General features: G+C 47.0%; 1 protein-coding gene and 1 long non-coding RNA gene across 3 annotated transcripts in view; one reads left to right on the forward strand and one right to left on the reverse strand.

The window, feature by feature from the left end:
• Window positions 1-459: 459 nt before the first annotated feature.
• LOC121029494 (uncharacterized) lies at window positions 460-19,280 on the reverse strand. The gene is made up of 2 exons (XR_005789751.1): window positions 18,345-19,280; window positions 460-1,942 (listed from the first exon to the last, which is right to left on the reverse strand). It is a non-coding gene; the product is annotated as an uncharacterized LOC121029494 (long non-coding RNA).
• A 1,916-nt stretch (window positions 19,281-21,196) lies between these two features.
• SETD7 (SET domain containing 7, histone lysine methyltransferase) overlaps window positions 21,197-25,535 on the forward strand; it is a 51,181-nt gene continuing 46,842 nt past the window's right edge. Inside the window, exons 1-2 of one of the 2 annotated variants that reach the window (XM_040473632.1) lie at window positions 21,197-21,215; window positions 21,898-22,029. In XM_040473632.1, the coding sequence (XP_040329566.1) occupies window positions 21,990-22,029 (40 nt within the window). In that variant the 5' untranslated portion in view covers window positions 21,197-21,215; window positions 21,898-21,989. The remainder of the gene's footprint in view (window positions 21,216-21,897; window positions 22,030-25,535) is intronic. The other variant, XM_040473622.1, reaches the window with a different exon arrangement.

Below are 25,535 nucleotides of genomic sequence, written 5' to 3' on the forward strand. Positions count from 1 at the left end.
GACATAGTCCTATGACATCAGAGCTGCTGCCTGTCCGTGTGGTGCTTTGGGACAAATTAGAAAAGATGTCCCTTCCACCTTACTTTTCTCTAGGAAAAAATTGTCATAATATACTGATTTTGTTTGAATGAGACCCGTTAGTGCCACCTGCAGGAAAACCGTCCATGATGTTTATAATGTGAACTGTGCCCTCTTAGAGTTAAAAGCACAGGCCCTAAAACAGGACAGTCTGGATTCCAATCTAACTCTGCCTCTTCCAACAGTGTGACCTTGGACAAATTGCTTCACTTTTCTCAGCACTAGGTTTTCTCCATTTGTAACAGGGGAATAATCTACCAAAGTATCAAACTTGTTGTAGAGGTGAAATGAGACAATGTATGCAAAGCACTTAGGGGTACCTTCCTCAAATAGTACACGTCGTGCAAAAAGGATGGGAGCACATTAACAGCACACGTGGTGTAAAGTAAAAATCAGATTTATTGGGGAAACACTTAAAGGCACAGAAGTCATGAGAGTTGATGAGGCTCTGAGGTCCCACGATTCCCCAGGGTGGTGTGTCGCACTTGGCTCGGGAGGACAGCTACACTTGGGAAGATCCCAGGAAAGGGACCCGTGCCTTCAGTGCTCCACACACATTTGGAGAAAGAACAGGAACATCTGGATAACTCTGTGGTGATGGAGCTTCCTGAGCCGTGAACCAGCCTTGTTAGAAAGAGTCTCCACCTTTGGCATCGGCCTCATCCTCTCTTATCTGACTCTGATCAAATCTACAAATCTTTTGTAGATTTCTTACTACAAAAGAGAAGGAAATGAGCCTCCAGGGCCACGTTGACTTTCTCTCTGAATGTGTCACACAAGAAAACATGGCAAGGGTTGAACTGAGCTTTTCCGGTTTCTGCCTCAACTAACAAGTCAGCCTAGAAATCATCAAGCCACTGTAATTGAAACTAAGTCCAAATGTCTTAGAGCCCTACATTGAAAAGGACACATGAGAGATCACGTAATTCAATCCTACATTTGTGGATAAAAAGGAGACTCAAAGCGCATGGTTTATTTGGTTATCAGTAAAAAGTGGCTGTCAGGACTCAGTCCTCATCTTCCAAATTCCATTTCCTCTTAAATTGCGATGAAGTGCAATTTAACCTTGTTTAGCACATCAGTCACAGACATCCTATTAAATACAAGGGGCTGAAGAAAAGACAGTAGCTTCCAGAGTGAACCCAGAGAGCGAAGAGACGCAGGGATGACCAATTCTGTTCAAAGCCTTTGACTTCTGTAAACAAGAAAAGCTATATAATTTAGCAAATAATGATCAGGAGGACAGGTAGACAAAGGTTTGTTCAGAGGAAAAATTATAATCTTAAAACCTTTTTAGCTTAAGAAGAATGCATGCTAAGGAAGCGATTATTCGGGAAGATAAACTGAAGACAAAGCACAATGTCAAACATCTAAGTAGAAGGAAGGAATTAAAAGTAAAAGCAGAATGTCATGAAGTTGAAAACAAAATCAGTGGAACTGACCGCCAGGAGAAAATGCTGCACGTGGCTCTTGCGGCCTCTCTGCACAGCTCGGGAGCAGACGCACCAGCTACTTTGTTGCAGACCATCTTTTCAAGGAGGTTTGTGTAGCCAACAGCTTTGAAAAATAAGAGTACCTCTGCCCAGAACCAAGGGCAGCATTCTTACCATCCGTTGTAAAAGATTCAAATTCCCTCAGCTTGGGATTCAGATTCCTCCTCCTGGAACACAAGGCGCTACGTGAGCAGGCACCGCGGGGCGTTCACGGCGTCGACTTGTGGCAAATGGCACGAATGCCCACATGTTGGCTCTCCCAGGCCCGGAAGGCTTGCGTGTTCTCAGCAGCCTAACCAGTTAGCTTCCAAACAGAATAAGATCTCAGACCCTTTGCAGGTCTTCATTTCCAGCTTTGCAGGAATCCAGAGCTGATTCATTGAAAAAGACAAAAATAGCAACAATAATAAATAATCCATTCAATTAGCTTGATCAAGAAAAAAGGGGAAAATACAAATAAATTTAGGAATTAGAAAGTGAATTAGCACACGTATATAAGAAACTACAATTCTAGGGGCGTCTGGGTGGCTCAGTCGCTTGAGAGTCTGACTTCAGCTCAGGTCATGATCTTTCATGGCAGTTGGCGAGTTTGAGCCCTGCATCAAGTGCCCTTCCCCCACACTCTCTCTGTCTCTCTCTCTCTCTCTCTCTCTCTCTCAAAATAAACTTTAAAAAACGAGAAAAGAAACTGTAATTCTTTTTTTTTTAATTTGTATTTGTCAATTTGAGATATAATTGACATCATACTGGTTTCAGGTGTACAATATAATGATTCAATATTTGTCTTTGGAAACTACAATTCTTACAAAAGAATCATTTGTACAAATATGCGCTAATATCTTGAAAATCCGAGTTAAATGGATACCTTTTGAGGAAAACATAAGACATCAAGATTCATGCCAAAAGAAGCAGAAAACCTAAACAGACCCATGTCATGGAAGCAATCAAAGGCCGAAGCCAAGGTCTGGGTCTGCTCTGCAGATACGCCACATTCTTCTAGTGCCTGCCGGCTGGCTTCTCCCTGGCCCTTGACCAAGGATCTGCTTGAACTTGAAGGTGGAGGTCAAATCTGCCAGCCTTGACTGCAAACATTATGATGTGATGAAAATGACCAAGTAAATCACATCTTTTCACTAGAAAGAGGAGAGGACAGATTTTTTTTTATTAAGTAGCATGCATACACATTTCTTATGAAGCCTATCGCTTAACTTCAATGCAGTTTTCTTTACGTATAAAATAACACTTTTGCTCCGGAAATTGATTTGCCAAGGACAGCAGGATCACCAAAAGGAGTCTTCCGGTGCCTGCCAATGCATTCCTTTGGTCGAATCCACTGCCATGGAGGGCGGCCCTTCCCTGTACACTTCACCCCCACCTCACTGTCACCATCATAACAGAACAGCGGTTCTCCGCCCAGCTGCACCAGCGCTGCCTGAAAACTTGTCAGCAACGCCACTCCTGAAGCAGAAACTCTGGAGGTGGGGCCCCCGCTATCCATGGTCTGACGAGCCCCTCCAGGTGTTTCTGATGCACAACCAAGTTTGCAAAGTATTATAATAGCCTTCATTCATGTCATAGAATTGAGCATCTGTCACAGCCCACTTCCTGTTGGTTGCATCAAAACTACTCAGAAGGAAAAAATTCCATTGCTTTGCAGCCCCCCTCTTGCTATAAACAGTGAACACTTGCTCACCAGCAGCTGGAGCTCTGGCCCATCCTCGTTGGAGCTCTCCAGGCTCCATAAGACAGCTGCTGCAGAATACCAATAGCGGAAAGAACAAGGGCATTCATACGTGCTGAGGGGGAAATGCAACCATCTTATGGGCCGTGCTCCATAAAGCCATAAAGCAGTGCTGCAGTGGGAAGAATAGGAAAGCAAGAGTTGCCCCACTTTTTCTTCTTTTAATGAGGAAAGTTAAGGCGGAAATAATTCACAGCTACATCTCCGCCCCTCATCCGAACTAAATGTGGGCTTTAAAGGAAACAGCAAGGTCTGATGCTGAGGCAACAAAACGGGAAGGATCAGGAACCTGAACCCTTTCCCTGTTTCTGGTACCAATTCACCATATGACCTTGGGAACGGGACTTAAGCCTTTAATTCTTTTCATTTGTATTCCTGTGCGTGAAATATGAGTAATAATAGCCCCTCCTTCCTTCCTCACAAAAGGGTGAGTGGATTCATTATGTGATCCAGAAAAGAAGTTTGAAAAGAAAAGAGCTACAGGCAGAGCTGGCCCTAGGACACCCCAGCCCAGTCTCGACCCACCTCTCTAGAACTTAGGGAGATATTGGGGAAGGGGCGGTATTTTTCTAATTCTAATTTTATTTTTTTAATTGACATCAAAGTTAGTTAGCATATGGTGCAACAGTGATTTCAGGACTAGATTCCTTAGTGCCCCTTACCCATTTAGCCCATCCCCTCTCCCACAACCTTTCCAGTAACCCTCAGTTTGTTCTACATAGTTCTCCATATTTATGAGTCTCTTCTGTTTTGTCCCCCTCCCCGTTTTTATATTATTTTTGCTTCAGGGAAGGGATGGTATTTTTAAAGACCCCTCCAGCTCATCCACACGCACAGCCTGAGAGAGCCTGAGCTGCTGACCTAGAACCCTCACCACTGTCAAGGCTAACTGGGCCCCTTCGGGCCTTGGCTTGTCCCTCTGACTTTGAGGATGATGGGGGAGGGGTGGAGGGTGCTTTTTCATGATTCTCTCTTATCCCATGCCCAGCCTGACCAAACGTTTTGAGCCCAGTAGAGGGATACATGCCTAGCAAATGGAAGGTACCTACGGAGAAATGAGGCTGGCTTTTTTAAATCAAAAGTCATAGTTTGCATTCCCTGTCACTCCTGGACAGTGTCTCCCTCCCGAGAGGTCTGTAGTCTGCCCACCTTTCCTTCCATTGGAAGAACTGTGTCGTATCTTCGCTATTCCTTTGCATGTTCTAGGTGCTCCATACATGTTTGTTGAATGAAAGATAAAAGAAAAGTGAATGGACTCGTTCTTCCCCTTCGAGAGAGTACCTGACACATATTTTACCCACTTTGACCTGCTGGCTGCACTGACAACGGGTTGCTTGCGTTACCCCCACGGTGGACTGCCCTGGGCCACTGCCTCTTTGCACAGAGGATTTTATCACAATGAGCCCTGGTTGTTGCTCAGACAACCTTCTTCTATGCAGTAAAAGGAGGCTCAGAGAGAAGAAATGATCTGGGTCTCTGCTTCATCTAGAAACTCGCCCACAATGCTTCTCTAGAAACTTCATTGTTAATATGTTAAGTGATTGGACGACAATCACTGTATCAAAGTACTTAGAAAACTTCAGAAGCAAAGCCTGGATTTGGGATTTAAACAACATCTGGACATTGTCTTTGAGAAGTGAAGAGCACACTCACACACTTGCCCCTGTGTTACTACAACTCCAACTAATTCAGCCACAATCACAGAGAGCAAGAGAGAAAGCTTTTGACAATAGGGATGATGTGGCTTGGGTGCTATAGACCCGCCTGAGCCCTTCCCAGGGTTACATTCTTGATCTACGGCTTACTTGTTCTAATCAACTTGTGAGGGAGGCCTTGGGTTTTGTCCATCTTAGAGAGGAAAAAGCTGGGGCTTGGAGAGGAGCACCCTGCCTAGGTGGGAAGGAATCCAAAGTTCATAATTAAGTCCACCAGCAGGGTGGGTCTGGACAGAATCCAAAGATACACAAGGTTGTCCCGTCTTTGCTGTGTCCCCTTCTCTGCTCCGGCCTGCCCTGCTTGCTCTGCAGAGGCGGTCTCCTGAGCTGCATGCCTGCCCCCAAACCTGTGTCTGGGGTTGCCCTCTCTGGCCTGGCATTGGGTCCTCATGACAGCCAACTACCCTTTTCTACCCGACATCTCCCGCTTGATCACCCCTCCCAAACACAACTTGCCTCTCCTGCATTGATCTCATTTGTGCAAAGAAAAGGGTTTCTATTCCAGATCCACCAATGGCCGACTGGAAAGGGGGCCAGATGGCCAGAAACAGTGCCCCCTCCTCTGATAGCAAAGTGAGGCCACATTCACATCGTACCACTTACTCCACTAAAGTGGGGTACAGGTCCACTGTTCTCCCTCAGGAAGGTATGTGCCGAAGGCCTCAAGCAAATGACAGAAAAATGTCCCCATAAGTCCCCAAAACATAATTCTTCCATGATAAGAGTACGACGATTTGTACACCGTCTACCAGAAATCAGGAACTCCAAACGTCACTATGCCTTCTGACATATTAGTATCCCCATGTTACAGATGCGAAAACTGAGGCTCGGAGCCATTCGTAACTGGCGCACTGGTGATAGAGCTTGAATCAGAACCCCGGTCTGCTGGATTTCAACACCCATGCTCTTAACTCATACATTCCTCCTCAGTCAGCCTACCTCTGAGGAGGCTGATTCGTCCCAAGCAGCACTGATAGCAGGCAGTATCTTAACGTAGGGAGCTGGATGATGCTCCAGTGGGGCCTCTTCCTCCTCTTCTGTATCCCCAATTCTCGCCTCTGCGGGGAGCTGACTTCCTGTCACTTTTCTCCCTGCCCTGCCCATACTTCCTTTAATCCCTCTACCTTTCATGGGTGGTTTCTGATGGAAAGGTGTTGATGGTTCTTTATAACTATCCTTTTAGTTCTTTTTTTAAAAATGGAAAAAAAAAAGTTTATAGTTTAAAACGCAGAAGCATGGTCCAGTGAAGTAGAAAATTATGTCGGAACAAAGAACAATAAAGACAGAACCCTTAGAAGGAGATGTACCAGACCTGTACAGCCCATGGCAAAGCTATTTCACACCTCGAAAGCCTCTGTGGAACCACTGCACACAGTGCGGGGTTCCTCGTGCTCTCCCTGCAGACATCACCAGGATGAAGGCCCTGGCACCATACAAGGAAACATTTGGAGCAGCAGAACCGGCCCGTCACTAGGCATCGGTGAGCTACTTAGCAACTGACCAACCTTGGTAATCCGTCAGCCTCTCTGGGCCTCAGCAGCCCGCCTGCCAGTGACTTCCAGATGCTGGTGCCAGGTCGACTGTAACCGAATCACCTAGAGAGGCTTTTAAAAATTCAGCTCCCCTCCACAACTCTTACTGAACATGTCTCAGATGAAGCCGCAGAATCGGTGTGTTTTGGAAGTTCTCTGGGTGATCCCTACCTACAGCCAGACTTGGGAACCACTGGACTAGATGATATCTAAGAGAGCTTACAACTAACTGAGAACTTAGGAAATGTCCCCCTAGTCCACTAAGGGTGGTCTGATAGCACCCCCACGGTGCAGGCATTGCCAAGTGCATCCCAAACGTCAGGTCAAAAGGGACACCGGTCTCTATTGCAGACCAGAAACTGCAAGGATGAATTTTTTTTAATTTTTGTTTTTAATGTTTATTCATTTTTGAGAGACAGAGAGAGAGAGACAAAGAGTGAGCGGGGGAGGGGCAGAGAGAGAGGGAGACAAAATCCAAAGCAGGCTCCAGGCTCTGAGCTGTCAGCACAGAGCCCAGTGCAGGGCTCGAACTCACAGACCACGAGATCATGACCTGAGCCAAAGTCAGATGCTCAACTGATTGAGCCACCCAGGTGCCACAAGGATGAATTTTTTTTAATGTTTATTTATTTATTTATTTATTTATTTATTTATTTATTTATTGAGAGAGAGAGAGAGAGAGAGAGAGAGAGAGAGAGAATCCCAAGCTGTCAGCACAAGATCAGCACATCTCACAAACCATGAGATCATGACCTGAGCTGAAATCAAGAGTCAGAGGTTTAACTGACTGAGCCACCCAGGCGCCCCTGCAAGGATGAATTTTGATGACCTTTTGAAATCAAGACCCAGCGAGGGGCTTGGCTGCCACCCAAGAGAGAATGGGGTTTGGCTCTTGCCCGGCTGATAGAAGGCGGTGAGTAGTTCACTGGAAACAGTGACAATTCGTAACATGCTCTTGACAGAGAGAGACCTGCTGGAAAGAAAGCTTCCCTCTGTAAACAGAGCAGATTCCTTACTTTTTTCGAGTTTACTGACAAACAGAACCAACTTCAGAATTTTATGTCTAAGCATGCTTGATGAGCAAAGTCCCTGTGATGATAACATCTTGCAGGGGAAGGGATTTTAGAGAGCAAAATCTAAGACACTAGCTATTTTGGGAGAATTTTCTTAGGAACTATTGCTGTTATATGAGTTGCATTGTGTCCCCCTTAAAAAAAAAGATATGTAAAGTCCGAATTCCAGTGCCTCAGAATGTGACCTCATTTGGAAATAAGATCTTTGCAGAGGTAATCAAGTTAAAATGAGGTCACTAGTGTGGGCCCTAATCCAATATGACTAGGTTTTTATAAAAAAGGGGAAATTTAGACACAGAGACAGACACACACACCAAGAAGACCATATGAAGATACACGTGGAAAAGGTGCCATACGGGGAACCTGGGTGACGCAGTCAGTTAAGCGTCCAACTTCAGCTCAGGTCATGATTTCACAATTCGTGAGTTTGAGCCCTGCATCGAGCTCTGTGCTGACAGCTCAGCCTGCTTCAGATTCTGTGTCTCCCTTTCTCTCTGGCCCTTCCCTATTTGTACTCTGTCTCTCTCTCTCTCTCAAAAATAAGTAATAAACATTTTTTAATTAAAAAAAAAAAGAAAAGAAAAGATGCCATAGGACTGGTGTGATACGTCTACAAGCCAAGGAACACCGAAGACTGCCAACAAACACCATACGCTCAGAAGAGGCAAGGAAGGACTCCGCTACATGTTGCAGAGGGAGCATGGGCCCTGCTCACACCTTGATTTTGGACTTCCAGCCTGTAGAGCTGTGAGACAATACATTTCTGTCATTTTAAGCCACTCAGTTTGTGGTGCTCTGTTACCACAACCCCAGGACACGGATACTAAGCCTAGATTTTAAAATCACAACAACAAGGCGCCTGGGTGGCTCAGTGGGCTGAGCATCTGACTTCCGCTCAGGTCATGATCCCTCAGTTTGTGAGTTCGAGCCTCACATCAGTCTTGCTGCTGTCAGCGCGGTGCCCACTTCGGATCCTCTGTCCCCTCTCTTTCTGCCCTTCCCCCACTCATGCTTGCTGTCTCTCAAAAATAAACATTTAAAATAACAACAACAACAGCTATCATTGGTCACAGGATTTTACCTGCGTGATCTCATTTAATCCCATCCACAACCCAATGAGCTGGATTTATCATCCCTGCTTTCATTTTACTGACATCCCCACTTTAGAAAAGAGGCAGGCGTGACTAAGTAAGATTAAGAAATTTGAGGGACTCCTGGGTGGCTCAGTCAAGTGTCCACCTCTTGATTTTGGCTCAGCTCGTGATCTCATGGTTCATGGGATCAAGTACCCCAGTGGGCTCTGCACTCAGCATGGAGTCTGCTTGAGATTCTGTGTCTGTCTGCCTCTCCCCTGCACATGCACAGGTGTGATCTCTCTCTCAAATAAATAAATAAATACAGACAGACAGACAGACATAAGAAATTTGCTAAATACCAGACAGCTAAAAAGGGGTGGGACTTGGAGTTCGTCTAGGGCCACCCCACTCCATATTATATTGCTGCCGATAGTGTAGAGAAGATTACACGGAAGAACCACACTGGGGGGAGAGGGGAACTAAGCTGTTCCTAGAAAACCGCTGAGGCTGATATTTATGGCCTCATCTCATTATTTTGCTTAAAGTAAAATTGCAGATCAGAAGATAAGATAGAAAAGGCAAATACCAAGACACACTACTAAGTAAAATCGTTTTAAAGTAAGTCATCTGAGATTGGCCAGACCCTGCTTCTAATTCTTAGTATAAATTAATCAATGATTGAGTCTGCATATTTATAAAGATGATTAAAAACAGTGATGTAAGGGGCGCCTGGGTGGCTCAGTCGGTTAAGCGGCCGACTTCGGCTCAGGTCATGATCTCGCGGTCCGTGAGTTCGAGCCCTGCGTCGGGCTCTGTGCTGCCAGCTCAGAGCCTGGAGCCTGTTTCAGATTCTGTGTCTCCCTCTCTCTGACCCTCCCCCATTCATGCTCTGTCTCTCTCTGTCTCAAAAATAAATAAACATTAAAAAAAATTCAAAACAAAACAAACAAACAAAAAAACCCAGTGATGTGAGAAGTACGACCGTTTCCATTTCTCAGCCAATGAAACTGAGCCCTTCAGGGCGAGAAGTAACCGGCGGAGAGGACAAGGTTCACCGGAGCCTGGAGAGTGTAAACCTCTCCCTCTCAGTCCAGTAGGCTCTGCCTCCTTTAGAAGCAAACACATATGTGAGACATTCCACATACAGCTAATTATAACGAGATAACACATATAATGTGATCCTTCCTGGTTTGTCCACCGAGATTATTTTCACCGGAATTTGCCCAGTTGAATATATAAACTATTGGGGCTGGAGGTGAAAGAGTCACATGACTATAATATTTAAGATATTACTTGGGTTGCGCATATATCTAAATCACCCATTACATCAGAAATATTGCTATTTTCGATCTCACATTTCACGAAACCATGTTATTCAAACACTTCACAAACATCTTCAGCTCTCATGGTTTCATTGTCACGAGAGCCCTTTGAGGAATCACCTAACACGGTTTTCAAGAGCACATTCTGCTCCCGCCTGAGCACTTAAAATTCCATATAGAACACTGGTTGGAAGTGTTACCTCCTCTTGTATTCGCCCTCTAAATTTAGATTCCTCATCTCTACAAGTGTAACTGTTTACCAGTATTGCTCTCTTTTTTTTTTTTTTTACATTTATTTATTTTTGAGAAACAGAGTGAGACAAAGCATGCGTGGGGGAGGCGCAGAGAGAGAAGGAGACACAGAATCTGAAGCAGGCTTCAGGCTCTGGGCAAGCAGTCAGCACAAAGCCTGATGCGGGGCTCGATCCCACAAACTGTGAGATCATGACCTGAGCTAAAGTCGGACGCTCAACCGACTGAGCCACCCAGGCACCCCACCACTATTGCTCTTAAATGATCTTTAAGAATTCATCTACAATGCTACACAGCACTGCACAACAATCACGAGGACCTCTTTGGAGGAAGAGTAATAGCTGAGCGCCCATGTGTTAAATTTCTTTGCCTCCTTCTCTGTCAACTCTACCAGGAGATCCTCTCTACAAGCTTCCAAAATTAGGGAGGATTGGAGTTGTTCCGGGTTAATGAGTCTTTCCCAAACAACACTTTCTTATTCAAAATAACATGAGAAATTAGAGAACACCCTGAGAAGGAGACCTCCCTGCCCCCTGCTTTGTGAGGTCTAACTTTTAGGTGCTAAAAGCTTTGGCCACAAGGTAGTGGCCTAAAGATCAGACACAGGGGGGGAAATGCCTGACGTTACCTAGTGGTGATTTCAGTGGTTTTCAACGATGAAACCAAACTGAACCTATGATTTTTTTAAGTTGCATTATCATGTTTGTACTTAGATAACTCAAGCAGAAATTCCCCGAGAAGGCTCATGAGTCCGTGATTATTACATACTCAGGTCTTGGTTTTATGGACGAATTCTCACATGTTGAGTCTAGCCTCTGGAATTCTCCAGGTGGAAGTGTTGGTGTCAGCCCCTGCCTGTCCTCTGTTGCATGTAGACCTGGAGGAATGTTCTTTGGGACAGGCTCAGACCTGCCTGTGACCGGGCTGCCCTGACAGGCGGCCTAGCTTTTGTGCACAGCCTCAGCCCATCAGGTTTAGGTGGCCCCCGCCGCTGCCCTTCCACTCTGCTCCCCGAAACTTCCACACCCTTGGCCCCAGCCTCACCCTCCTTTGTGGGAACCTGCTTCCTCTCAAGCACCTGCATTCAAGATAAACATTTAAATTGTACTTTGCACTCATTTCCCCCATTTTGTTTCCTAGAATTTCAACATATTTTTGATACTGAGCATTGTGGGTTAAATAGGCTTTTGTAGGCTAGTCTGGGAACATTGTTTCCAGTGAAAAAATGCATTCTGTGTTAGAAACAAACAACATACACAAAGAAACGTTGGGAACACGACCTCTTTGTAGAGTAGGGACTGCCTGTCCAGCCTCATGTATCAGAGTTAAAGCATACAAGCATTCTCTTTTCAAATCTGGCAGCCCTTTTTTCTTTTTTTTAATCTCAATCTGGGATAGAAATCTATGAATCTGGCCACATGTGGGGGACGCTGAGGAACAGACCAGTTTGATTTTATCATCCTCTTCCTCACTAGGAGGGGGGATATAGAAATAAAGTGATATGACTGCCTTCTTCCTCTTTAGGAAAATGCCAGCCTTCTAAGGGGAAGGTGGTGGGAGGTGGTTAAATTGTTCATTCAGTTGGCAGCCATCATCCATTTAATTAATTAAATCATCCAACACCCATGATGTGCTGGACACTATTCTAGGTGTTCCTGTGAAAACTGACAAAACACACAAGGTCTGTGAGGAGACTGACACTGAGTAACAGAATAAATAAACAAGAACATGTAAAGTAGCAACAAATGCTTTTTCGAAAATCAAGCAGGGCAAGTATTAAACAGGAGAAGTGAGCCTAGGGAGCTACTTTGGGTTGGATGGCCAGGGAAGGCTTCCCTAAGGAGGAACTTTTATACCAAGATCAAAACCCAGCTATGAACAGAGAGATACAGAGAAGAGAATGCCAGGCAAAGGGAACAGGGAATGCAAAGGCCCTGAGGTTGGACAGAACTTGATTTTATTCCATGAACAAAAGGGTCAGTGTGGCTGGAGCGCAGCAAATGAGAAGAAGGGAGGGTAATGTGAGAGCTGGTGCAGAGGTGGTAAGAAACCAGATCCTGCAGGGCCTTGGGGCCAGAGTGAGATGGTTAGATCTGATCCTAAGTGCAAGGGCAACATTTGGAAGGCTTTAAACAGGGCAATGGCTTACGTCATCTGACTTGAAAGGCCACTCTCCTACTCCATGAGAAGGCCAGAGGAGAGGCAGAAGTTTTAACTAATACAAAGACAGTCAGATGGTGGTGACCATCAGCTACTGTGCACTTACCCTGTGCCTGGAACTCTTGAAAGTGTTTTTACCTACTGGGGCGCCTGGGTGGCTCAGTAGGTTGAGCGTCACACGCTTGGTTTCAGCTCAGGTCATGATCTTACAGTTGGTGGGTTCGAGCCCTGCATCGGGCTTTGTGCTGAGTGTGCAGAACCTGTTTGGGATTCTCTCTCCCTCTCTTTCTGCCCTTACCCTGCTCGCTCTCTGTTTCTCTTGAAATGAATGAATAAAAACTTAAAAAAATTAAAGTACTTTACATGCAATACACTGATTAGTCCTCACAACCACTCTATACAGTGGAAATTATTAAAATTTCCAAATTACACATACAGAAAATAAAAAAAAAAGTAAAGAAACTTCTCTTTGGCTGGTGGCATTACAAAAAAGCACCTGGGTGGCTCAGTCGGTTAAGTGTCCGACTTTGGCTCAGGTCATGATCTCGCGGTTCGTGGGTTCCAGCCCCACATTGGGCTCTGTGCTGACAGCTCAGAGCCTGGAGCCTGCTTTGGATTCTGTGCCTTCCTCTCTCTAGGCCCCTCCCCATTCACGATCTGTCTTTCTTTCTCAAAAATAAATAAACATAAAAAATTTAAAAATATTAAGTCCTCCTTTTATAATTACATAAGTAAATAATAGTTATTATTAAAAAACCATCTTAAATGAGCAAAAAGAAAAAATTAAATCACTTGAGACCATATCACTCTGAGATAACTACTGTTAACATTTTGGTTTATATATTCATAGACGTTGTGCTATGGAAATATATTATCTACTATTCTCAGAAGCATATGACTCCTTACTTCTGTATGTCACATAATTCTTAGATCACAGGTTTTTTTACATTCTTTTTATAATTTAGAAATACAGTCCACAATCCATTTTGAATGAAAGTATGAAAAAAAAATGTTGAATTTTAATGCATAGTAAATGGTGGTTTAAAATTATAGCGTAAGACTGGACTTTTTAAATGTAATGAAGTTCTCCAAAAAGCATTTTTCTGTCCTTTTCTGTGATGACAGATCGAAAATCATCTGTCAGACAGGAATTGCTCCCAAGATGGCCATACTCAGCAAGCATCCCTGGTGGGCTTGTTTGGGTCAGTCAGTGGCAGAGCACGCTTTGTGGCAATAAGCCTGAACACATGTCCCACACAGCCAGCCAGCACCGTGCCTAGCATCAGGACGCCCAGTGTTGCAGCAGCAGACATAACCTCTGCCCTCCACGTCAGCCGCTAGGGCCAGAAAAACACACTGAACAACTTGGGCCCGAGGAGTATGTCATCTCAAAAAAGTAAAGGTCATCTCAAATATCTCAAGGACGCCTCAAGGTATCGCGTGAGACACCTCCATCAAAGTGTACTTCCAGAGACAAATTCCTCTGCCGTCCGAGTCCCCACACCAGGGGACTTGATGGCACCAGGAAATCTCATGTGAAGCTTCTCCACAAACTTTTCCTCTACTCTGCCTTCTTCCAAATAGTTTCTCCACCACTCTCCTGTTACTTCCCTTTCCTCTCTGTACATGTTGCCATTGTTTGGACAGTCATGGCTCCAATCCCACGGCCACTAGTTTACGTGAACCTCAGACAAGTTATTTAAACCCTGAGTCTTGGGTTTCCTAATCGATAAATGGAGATTATTAATATTTGGTAAGATCATTTTCAGGATTAAATGAAATCATAAGGAACAAGCACCTGGGAGACAATAGACCATCCCTACATGCTGTTATCTCCTTGCTTCTCTCCTGCCCTCCCATGCTCACCCTTAAAAGGATCTCTTACTCCGCATTAAGCTGTGTGGTATTGGTGGAAGGCCCAAATGGGCCTTGATATGAGCCCCAACCAGTCATGCTTTTGCTGTGGGATCCTGGGCAAGCCTCTAAACCCTCACGGTCTTGGGGATTACTATCAGACACAAATGAGATCGCAGATACCAAATCACTTTTTATCCAAGATAAAGCTCCTCAAAACCTAGGAGAGAATAAGAGAAACAGCCCTTGGATGAACATGAACCTTTAAATATGATAAATCCACTGTATAATCCAAAAACGTTCCACAAGCATTTTCAGCGGGACTAGTTTGAAAGGGGAAAGTTAATTGCCAAATACTCAAATCTTACCCAAGACTGGTAGAAGAGAAAAGAAAATTGACTTACGCACAACTGAGAATGAACCTAGCTTGCTTTAATGCACTACCTCTGGCCTCACCCCAATGGGTAGAGAATCACAGGGGAGGCCAGTTCAGAGAGGGAGAGCACAGGCTACGTGGAAGACGTGCCCACCTTCCCTGCTAAGCAGTAACCAGGCTTCCCGCTCTGCTGGGGAACCCACGCTCAGCCCAGGCCTGAGGCATTGCTCAGAGGCCAGATTGGGAAGAGGTGCTTAGGGTTTACAGAATACACATCTCCACGAGACCTACCGAGCTGCATTGTCCCCTGTGGAGACAGTGCAAGGCCTGCCACAGGGCTCTTCTGCGTCTCCCTCTACCTTGAGCACAGGGGCTTTTAAGAGCTGGGCTCTTTAAATGTGGCTGAAAGATATTCCAAAAGATTAGCCACAGCATCTTTTCCTGGGAATTGATCTATGGACTTAGCAAGGAGGATCAATAGGACCTTAAATGACCTGAAAGGACACTCTACATTCAAAAAGACTGCAAAGCATGTCCCCAGCAAAGTACATTCAGAAAAGGGATGGCTTAGCATCAAGTCCCTCTGGGGATGGGCTGCTCATGGGTTAAAGTGTCATTTCAATGCCTGGGATACCAAACACTTCGTCAACTTGTCCCTGTTTGTGACTTGTTGTGACCTGTTAACAGGGCCATGTGAATATATTCATTTCTGGATAATGAGTTCAAAATCAGAGTCCTGTTTGGACAATGAGTAACACATTTTGCTGTCCATCTATTTTCTAGCGGATGGCACCTGTACCCCTCCAGGTGAAATTTCACAGTCTAAATCATCATAGCAAAAGGCCGACCTCTCCATTCCTGCACAGAGGAGACAAAATATCCTTTTGCTGGATACCCAACAAAACATGGACAAATCTATCACAGCCCAGAATATATGGGTCTTAATAAGCCTGATCTCTTTGTCCAAAGTGCATGGTAACCTCAGGAAGGTTAGGCTGCTGGTGGTGGCCCACGGAGCAAAAATGTAGTGCTTCTCTAAGAACTCGGGAACCAGGTTGCCCTCAGAAAGTTAGACTAGCCAAATCTGCATCCACAATGGATTTGATGAGAATTCAGAAGGAGTAAACCAACACAGCGACTACATTTGTGACTGAAGAATTTGGAGATGCTCCAAATCCCCATCAAAGTGACTGGACTGTGATATCAGGAAGGTAGAAATAGAATGTGATTATGACTTTAAAAGTGTGAATCTGCCTAGTTGGCTGTAGAGAATGCTGTGTGGAAAAACCGGTTTGAGGAGACTGGAGCAGACAGAAAATAAGCCCAAAGTCTCAGAGGCAGGCAGGGCCATCTGAGCAGGGATGAGTGGGTGCGGGTGGCCACATTCAGGACATTATATCAGGAGTATTTCTCTTGGGGACCACATAACTAAGATGGAATTTATCTTCTCAAGTATGCTTATCTACAAAGGGAGACTGTGCTTGCCAAGACAGCGTAAGTATTCTGGTCTATAGGTTATAATTCAGTTATATACATCAGTCTCCTGAGGTCTGATGATTGTGAATCCACTTGAGGAAGGGCAGGATCTGGGCCTCGATGAATGTAGTAATGTTTGTGGTAAGTCAGTCAGCTGGAAATACCCTTCTATTCACTCAGTGTAGAGTAATATCAAAAATACTATATACCCACCCTCTGCCATGGTAGCATTTGCATGTGAATGATGGCAGGACCTAAAAAATCTTTTTGCTGAATAAACTAAAATATTTTTTAAAGCAATAAAATAAAGTAATACTTAGGAAAAGTTGTTTTTGGTTTGGCGGGGGAGAGGGGGGGTTGTAGAGACAGAGAGAGAGCAAGCGCGACCGGTAGAGGGAGAGAGAATCTTAAGCAGGCCCCACCCCCGGCACAAAGCCCAACAAGGACCTCAGTCTCACAACCCTGAGATCATGACCCGAGCCGAAACCAGAAGTCAGACACTTAACAGAATGAGCTACCCAGGTGCCCCAAACACATTTGGTTTTGATGGTACTTGTATTTTTCAAATTTCGGCATCTTATTGATTTTTCTGAAGTAATTTCTAAAGCAAGTGCCTCTTTGAAAATTGCTTCCCATTTGTCTTTTTTTCCCCCAAATTATGTCACTCAGCAGCTTCACCAGACCCAAGCCCGACAAGGATTTTCATATCCTACAACGCGAGGACCAAAAGCACCAGGCACACTGGGGGGGGGGGGGGGGAGAATATTTGCCCAGAGTGGACCCAGATAGGGAGATCTGGGCTGCATCTTCCCTTCCCCCATGCCCCAGAAGATCTAAATTTAGTTTACCGGCTATACTGCAATGACATTAACATGTTGCAGGAACAAGAATCAAGCAAAAGAGAAAAAAAGAAGCTTAATGTGGTGCGAGGTATTTTAATGCCATGGCAACTATGATGTCTTCTCTATTATTTAATTCACTTCCTCAGGCCAGGTTATTCTGCCCTCTCCTGCACTTCCTGTTGCCGTAACCGAATCAGGTCACCCTGAATTTGGGAGTCCTCTTCATGACTGCAGTCATGTCTATTTCCAGCAGAATGAATTTTCTCCATCTCTTCCTTTGCTCCCGGACCTTTATTTGGTGCCCTTGATGTTCCTGGTTGCTCTTTGCTGTGCACCACATGCTGTAAATGCTTCCCTTTCATGCACATCTCCTCCCCCACACCCTTATCCTCGCTGCTCCTCTCCCTGCCCCTCCCTCCAGCTTCTGCAGTTGTCACCAACACAGACCTTGATTAGTGACTCAGTAATTCAGAATCCAAGCACCTTGGTTCTCCTGAAAGTCCCATGCCTCTCTTCCTAGAGTAAGATAAAGGTCTCTCTCTCACGCCCCCAGATCTCAGTGCCATTAAGCTGAGTTGACTTGGGTCTTGAATATTCAGTTAGTTAGAGTTGTCCTGGCTTCTTCCCCTTTCCTTTTCCTGTGCGTGTCCGTGGGGCTCTTCATGTTCTATTTAACTTTTCCCCAGGAAAATAATTTTTAGAGCCCACTTACAGTTGGAAACACTAAGATCCAGAATGCTTAACTGCCCAGTTGCATGGCTAGTTCTTGAAGGATACAAAATAAATGGGGTGAGAATTCAATCACATTGGTGAACGTGGTGGCGGGGGGGGGGGGGGCAACCTTGTTAAGGGGTGAGCAATGCCAAAATGAGACTTGATGATTATTTAAGAGTTCCTTCACCCATCCTGTTCTGGTCTCCTTGCGGGCAGTGTAAGCAAATAATCAAAGTAGAGCCAGGATATCAGCCACAGATCCAACAGGACCCCTGAGGTGTTCCTGCTTTCCTAGATCATGGAGACTCGGAAGACCACCGAGCAGGGCAGGATGAGGGATCAATGATCCTGGAGTCACTAGCTAGGGGTCACCAGCCAGCACTAGTGAATCTCACACAAGCTCCACATCCACTAGATTTTTCACAATTCACTTAGCGCATAGCGATGAATGGACAGAATTGTTGCCCCTAATTGTAGGAGGGTGCATAAGATACAAGATGCCTCTAAAAATATATTTACTGCAAGAGTTCTAGGAGTCTTCTAAGGAAGCACCAGCCTTCTCTGGGGAAAGACATGGGCAGTAAAATGAGTAAGATAACTCAGTATTGTGACTGCTTGCTGCAGTGGGAGAGGGACTTACGTTTCCCAAGCTGAATGTGAAGAGAAGGGTATCTCCTTGGATGCAAAGGAAGCAAGACCGAGCAGCTTAGAAAAGTCACGCCTCGGTGTGAGCACGGAAGCAATCCCACCCCCAGCTCTGGCTGTCAGAGGTCCTGTGCAGCCCCCTCCGCCTGCCAGAGCTCGCTGCGGTGCTCCTGGATCTGCTGAGTTAGGAGCTGGGCAGTGCTGCTGTTGCTGCTGCACATGGTGATTAAGGGCTTTATTGATTTTCTAGCCCGTGACCACATTGGTGGGGACCGAGTACGACAGAGGAGAATGGCGGGGAGCCAAGTGCAAAGTGGGTTTATGAAATGAGCTCTCAATGAAGGAAGCTGTGGGAAAGAATGCGATGGAAGCAGATTTGGGGCCAGTAGATGTGGGAAAGTAGAACAACTCAAAATCACTCTTCAGACTTCAGCTAAAACAAAGCACTTTGCCAAAACACAGGAAGAGGATCTAGTCTGTGAGCCTCGGCGCTGTTTCTATAAAACTAAATATTCCTCTGCAAAATCATCACGGACAATGCTTAACCTTCATTCCGGACCAGGCACTGTGTTGGGTTCTACAGCCGCACGTAAGAATCAGTCAGTCTAGAGAGAGAAGGCGATTGAAAACATACACAGGTAGATTTGTAAGAAGGTAAATGCATCTTAAGGGAACCATAAAAACAATTTTACCTAAACTTTGGGCCCAGAGCCAGCAGGGATGAATGGTAGGGGAAGGGGCCTGGGGCTGTGTCCAGGCTGCTTACTGCCTCGTGTGCAGATCTGAAGAAGGTTCTTGGGGGAGCTTTCGCTCCCTACTGCCCAGTCTGGCAGGAAGGCCCTGGTGCTTCGCACCCCTACCCTTACAGTCCAGAGGGGGCCTGCTTCTGCGATAGGGGCTGTGTGCAGTGTTGCAGGTGCTTTCAAAGGAGCAGGTGGAACGTGAGCACGTGACGGTTTGGGTGCTCAGTACAGGCGATCTCACAGCACCAGGAAACAGCTGGACATCCTCCTCTGAACCTACAGTTAGGGGCAGGACACTTGTGACGTCACTCATCCCCACGCCCCCACATACCTACCCACCATAAACCCAGAGTCTGTAGTTACACCCGTGTGTTGGGAGGGCCGATTTCTTCCAAGCCACCTTCTCCCTGCCTCAGCTCCCTCAGAGTAAAGGAATAAATTCTTTTTGCTTCCTTGAAGCTTTCGGCATGTTTTCTGCCTCTTGATAAACTGGAAACTGGGGAAGAAGAACTGGTGTGTTTTTGTGCATCATGTAACATGTAAGGGAGGAGATGATATGTTTAAAAAGGAAATAAGAAAAATATCACATAACTCGAAACCAATGAGAGACCAAGTTCGGTACCTGACAGCTTTTTAAAAAATCAGGGGAAAAAAACCCTATTTCTGTGGTTCATGTTTGAAGATGATGTAACCTGAAGTAACTCTTTCATCTTCCACTTCAGGGACACCTGCTCTGCACAGCTTTGGAGCCCATGTATTTTACTGGAGGACTTTAGGGAGGTTGCACTTAAGCCAGAAGACTTCAGAGAGGTTTAGTCTAAGCCAGGGGACCCCAAAGTAGTCTAACCCCAGCTGGTGGTAGTGGGGGAACCTCAGGGTGGTCAAGCCTAGGCTGGCAGTCCTTTGAGTGACCTAGACCAAGCTGGAGGGAACTTATACCAGCATAGCCTAAGCAGGAAGAACTCAAAGTGGTCTAGCCTAAGCCAGGAGACCTCTGAGTGGTCTAGCCTGAGTCAGGGGATCTCAGAGTAGTATAGTATATGCCTGAGCAGTCTCACACTAGAGCAGCCTAAGCCTCTTCTCCCCGGCAGGAGGAATTTTCACTCTGTTCTAAAGATCCCAAGGCCCCTCTGCAGGTCAGCAGCCCCAGGACCCGAGTATCCTAACTCCTGGTCCAGGGCCCTTCCCTCTGTTTCTGAAACCAGTCAAAAGAGATTGAAATTCCTGGCAGTGAATGGGACAAGCGTCCCTAACGTTGTTGTTGTTGTTGTTGTTGTTGTTGTTGTTGTTGTTGTTGTTTTTGTTTCACAAAGAAAAACTGAATTTAAGAAGAAACACAATACTCGATAAAAATATCTAGCATTTAAGCACAAAGCCGAAAACAAGGCGTGGTCTCCGGGTGCTGGAAGTACTCTGAAATCCCCAAAGTCTCATTCGTTGTTCTGAAAACAAAATGGAACAACTTTCTTTGCTCGCTCCTGTCCCCTCCTCCCGTGCAGTAGCTGTTCTTGGCAGATGCCCAGAGCAGCACCCTGTAATTCCACGGTACATTGTGTACATTTGCATATCCATTTAACCAGCTATTTACAGCCGCCCTTTACCGCCACCTGTAAGAGGCAATGCCACAATGACAGTAAGTGGCTGGGCCGGGAACTGGGTGCCCCATGATTTTCTCCACTTGAAGAGCCCGAATCTATGGAGTGTTTGGCACTTGGAGAAACAGGGAGACAGCTGGGGCATCACACGTACAGGGCGGAAGGCGCGAGAAGGAGGCGCGCCAGACGGAGGGTCGTTCCTCGTTAGCTCCACTCGGTGGCTTCTTTTCCACCACCACAACCGCGAGGAGGAACCTGCCGGGCCTTCCCTGCGGCTAGTCCCCTGCCTGATAACGAGCCCGCTGCCATTTGGATTTGCTGAATTCCCGAATCGCTCGAAACGCCTGACAGTCCCGAGGAGGGTGGGGACGCGGAGCACTGGGGTGGAAGCCCCAGCCCGGAGAGGAATCGGGGCTGGATGTCACCCCCTTGAGTCTGGGAAACCTGCTCACGGATGTGATGCGGCGACGCAGGGACACCTGCGCTCCCCTGCGTGCCTCACTCGTGCAGCTCCGGGTGGCAAACGGGGTAAAGTGGGGGCGAGGGCGAGAGGAAGTTGAGGTGCTGGAGCGTCAGAAACGCTGCCTTGGCTTCCCTTGCTCTTTGGAGGCTGTCCCGAGGCGGGGCTGGAGGGCTGGGCACGGGGGATTTTCCAAGTTGCCCCAGCACAGCTGGAGGGCGAGAGTTCTGAGCCCCTCCCCCCCCACCCCCCCCCACCCCGGAGGACGGTAACCGGGCGGTCCCAAGTACCCGCAGGAAGCCCGGTGCGCAGGACCGCGTGGCGCTCTCGGAGCGCACCCAGCCGAGCAGAAGCAAAAGATAAGCCCTGATGGGTTCGGGGGCTGGTTGGCTGGGGCGCAGAGTCAGCGCGGACTAGGAGCGCCTTTCGTTTTAAGGAGCCTTACTTCTGGGAAGGGACAGGGAACTGTCAATCAGCGAGGGAGGGAGCGCACCGGCGCTGGGTGATGTCAGCGGATCATCTGCTCGATAACAAAGAGGGGGTATTACAGGAGAAAGTTGCAGCGGCGGCGGCGGCCACGGCGGCACCCCGAAGCCTCGGCGGCTAGGGGCCAGCGGGCAAAAGGAGGGGGGGGAGGACGAGTGCTGCCGCAGCAGCTTAAGACCAAGGAATTGAAAGGGCTGTAGGGGGAGGCAGTGCGAGCCAGCCCCGACTGCCCCTCCTCTTCCTCCTCCTCCTCCAAACTCGCAGGGTTCAGCCCCAGCGCTCGCTCAGCCGCCGGGAGCACCCGGACGGACGGAGGCAGCTGCGCGGCCCAGAGCTGGGCACCGTCCCCAGCCGCCATGGATAGCGACGACGAGATGGTGGAGGAGGCGGTGGAAGGTACAAGCTTTTCTCTGGGGTTGGGGGAGGAGGCGCCGAGGGCTTGGAACGCGGAAGGAGTGGCGGGCTGCGACCCGCGCGGCGCCGGGCCCCGCGGCCGCCACTGTCCCCTACGCGGGTGGCCCGCTGCCCGGCTCGGGCACGGGCCGGGCAGCCACGGCCACGCCGCCGGGAGCGCGCACTGCGCGGTGGGGCGCAGGCCAGGAACTGGGCTCCGCGGGGCCGGGGTCCCCGGGAGGGTACGGCCGCTCCAGCCCGCCGGCCACCGCCTGCATCCGCCCTCGGAGTTGCGAACCTGCCCCGCACTCTGGCCTTCCCCCTTTGGGGGATGGAAGCCGGGGGGTGCGCAAGAGGACAGGCCCCCCGAGACCGGCGGTCTCGGCGGAACGACTCCCCGGCCCGTTTTTGGCAACCGCAAGCCCCTCTCCGGCTGCCAGCCCTTTCCTTCCGCTCGCCGCTGCGACCTGCGGTGACCGCGGCCGCGTCCGGGTCCGTCCCCCGGCGCAGCGCACGGGGCCGAACCAGGCACGTGGCAGCCGCGGCCGGGGCGGCCGCTTTTCCGAAAAGATGAAATCATTGCAGGGCAGTGAACGCCGCTCCCGACCCGGGGCTTGAACGCACGCCGACCGGGAGGCGGTGGCCCTTGCCTCTAATGCCCCCGAGCAAACTCAGTGAAACCACCCCTCCCCCTTCCTGCTTCCGAGCCCGGGTGCCGCCGCCGCCACGCTGTACAGGCGCGCCGCAAGCCCTGACCGAAATTGCTGGGTGACACTTAACTTTCTGAATTCCATGCCGTTGGCTGTGGGTGATATCACCGCCTTGGTGTCGTGTTTCTCCGCCCCTTCTCTTCTAGCGCCCCTCCCCCGACTTTTCTCGCCACTTTGTTTTGCTGAGTTTCTCCACCTCTTTTTTTTTTTTTTTTTTTTGCTAGTTCTAAAGAGCGAGGTGGGGACGTTATACAATCTACTTGTTTGTATCAGGAGATGTTATGATTTGGTAACACTGAATATTGGAAAATACTCTTTAGCGTGTTTATTTATTTGATTCCAACCCAGACAGTGCGTCGTGATGTTTTGCAATGTTGTGTGGTATTATTCGAGAATATTTTAAACCAAGCATCCAAGTAAATGATTTTAAGCTTTTGGTTGAGTCTGGTTTCTGTCTAATTTGTATAAACAAGTGCTCATAAAAGGTAAAGAAAAAGTAGCAACACTGTACAAATGCATAAGGATACACTGATTTTTATAAAACATAACTGACTCTGTTTGCAGTGACCTCGAGGTCTTAATTATTCTGAATTTCCTCAGAATTATCCATCTTGGTGTGACTGTTAAAACTTACTCCTTTATCTAGTTTCAAAGGCTGGTTGTTGTTGTTTTAATTTCACAATGTTGTGAACTCACAGAACTGTTTGTCTAATAATTAAAGCCAATGTTGGGGGCTCAGGGGGCACCAGAGACATTGATTGAGAGGGTTCATTGGAAGCCTTCGTTAAATTTAAATTATTGACATCTTGTGCCTTCATGTTAGGAAAGGTAAATGAAAAACATGCTCTCTTCCAATTGTTAGGGCTTGTTACTCTACAGAGTTTACTTTTACTTGTAAAATTTTAATGCAAGCCCTTGATCGCAGACAGTGCTCCCCAGGTTAGACCACCTTTCTTTTTGAAGCTTTTTAGAAACACAAGGCCCAGTTGTCCACAGTCCCTGGGCTTCTTGTAAAATGCGAACAAGCAGCTTTAGAAATGTTTCTGTTGTTTTGGGGGATTCTGTATACAAACAAGAAAGAGTCTCTTATATAGGACGGCCATATACATTACTGTCCCAAATCAGAATGTGCTTGAGAGCGAGAGGGGTCATGGTGGAAAAAACTAGTTTAAGCTTTGAATGTTTGGGGCAATCCAGGACTCACGGTCACTCAGTTGTACCTGACAGTAAACAGGTAGAGCAGCGCAGAATCTTAGAAGCATCTAGAGCTCAAACTCAGTATCTGCAGCATGTGTGTGTACACGAAGTGAACTGTAGCAGTTGGCTTTTCTCCAGCCATTGTTGGCCTTTTTAGTGCCTCTGTAATAGTCTTTACTTATCATCTACCACATGCATGGGAGACTGGTAAAAGGCTAGTCTGAATATCTTGGTGTCCAAGAATCACCTACCTCTCTCCATGCACAGAGCCTCTGTTCTCAGCAGTTTGATTGTCTTCGCAATTATTATCATTGCTGTGATTGTTTAGTTCTTATTGTGTTCATGCTCTGTGCTAATGTTCCACACACACATTAGCCACTCCATCTTCTGAGGTGGGCACTAATATTATCCTAATTTTACAGAGGAAGAAACTGAGGCACAAATCCAAGGACACTCAGTGAGGTAGGAGATAAGCTTGGACCTCCAGAACCTCTGTCCCCCATACCAGACTTTCTCCCTACATTTTTCCTTTTTTTAAAAAAAAATTTTAATGAGTCATTCAAATATATGAAATACTTGGTAACTGAGTGTGGAAGCAACAGTTAAGTATTCTGTCAGTATCACTTCTTATCACTCCAGAGGTTGGTTCTGACAGAGTTCGGTGACCTTCAGAAAAATGTAGGGGAAAGAGAATTTAGCTTACAGCCCCTCCAACAGACTTCTTGTTTCTTCTTTTTCTTCCAACCTAGCAGTTTACTCTGGGGAAGAAATTGATCTTTGCAGGATCAGAGTTTATATGTTGGTTCTCTGTCAGGGTGGAACTGTAGCCTAAGTGAAGTTCTAGGCTCTGAGCAGATGAGTCCCAAGGGCAAAGGTGGGTGGTGGAGGGAATATCGGTGTACTCCTATTGGCTATGCGCCTTTGGGAAGGTAGCAACCCCTGGCCTCAGAGGGCCTGACAATGCCACCTGAGATCCTGCTGTGGCTTTTGAAAAAACTCTTCAAGGCTCATTGGTTCAGCAGGAAGTGATGTTTAGCTTTGGGAACAGAACTGTTTATTACTAGATTTCTTTCTTTGTCTACCCGTGGATACAAAGATGAATACAAGGTGGTCCTTAATATCATTTTAAATAAGCATATCATATCCAAACAGATGAATTATGGTGGCTGAGAAGAAGTAAGACTTACTTCCAGCTTGGGGAAGTGGATGGGGAAAGATTTTCCTGGAAGAGGTGGTCCAGAGTTGGTTCTGGTGGAGAGAGGAGCTCCGTGAGTGCACGCAGGTTTGGCATCTTGTTGTGACATAGGCACATTCAGAGACGAATCATTCAGTTCTGCTAGGAGGGCCGAGGAGAAGAGTGGAGGCTAAGACGGGAAGAGGCTGTGTCATGGGCCGGTGAGGTGGATTGTGTGCTGAAAGCAATAGGAAGCTATATGGGCTTTTTAGAGCTGGGAATGTCAGGCCCAGAGCTCTGCTCTGGGAAGACGAACCAGCAGTGGTGAGCAGGATAAGGGATTGCCTAGAAGGTTCCTTGAAATAATCCAGATAGGTGGTTAAGCAGACAAGAAAAAATGGAAAGGCTCGGAGAAATCGAGGAGACAC

Source organism: Herpailurus yagouaroundi, unplaced genomic scaffold, assembly GCF_014898765.1.
Source record: "Herpailurus yagouaroundi ecotype Mexico unplaced genomic scaffold, PumYag 28, whole genome shotgun sequence".
In the NCBI taxonomy this organism is placed as follows: domain Eukaryota; kingdom Metazoa; phylum Chordata; class Mammalia; order Carnivora; family Felidae; genus Herpailurus; species Herpailurus yagouaroundi.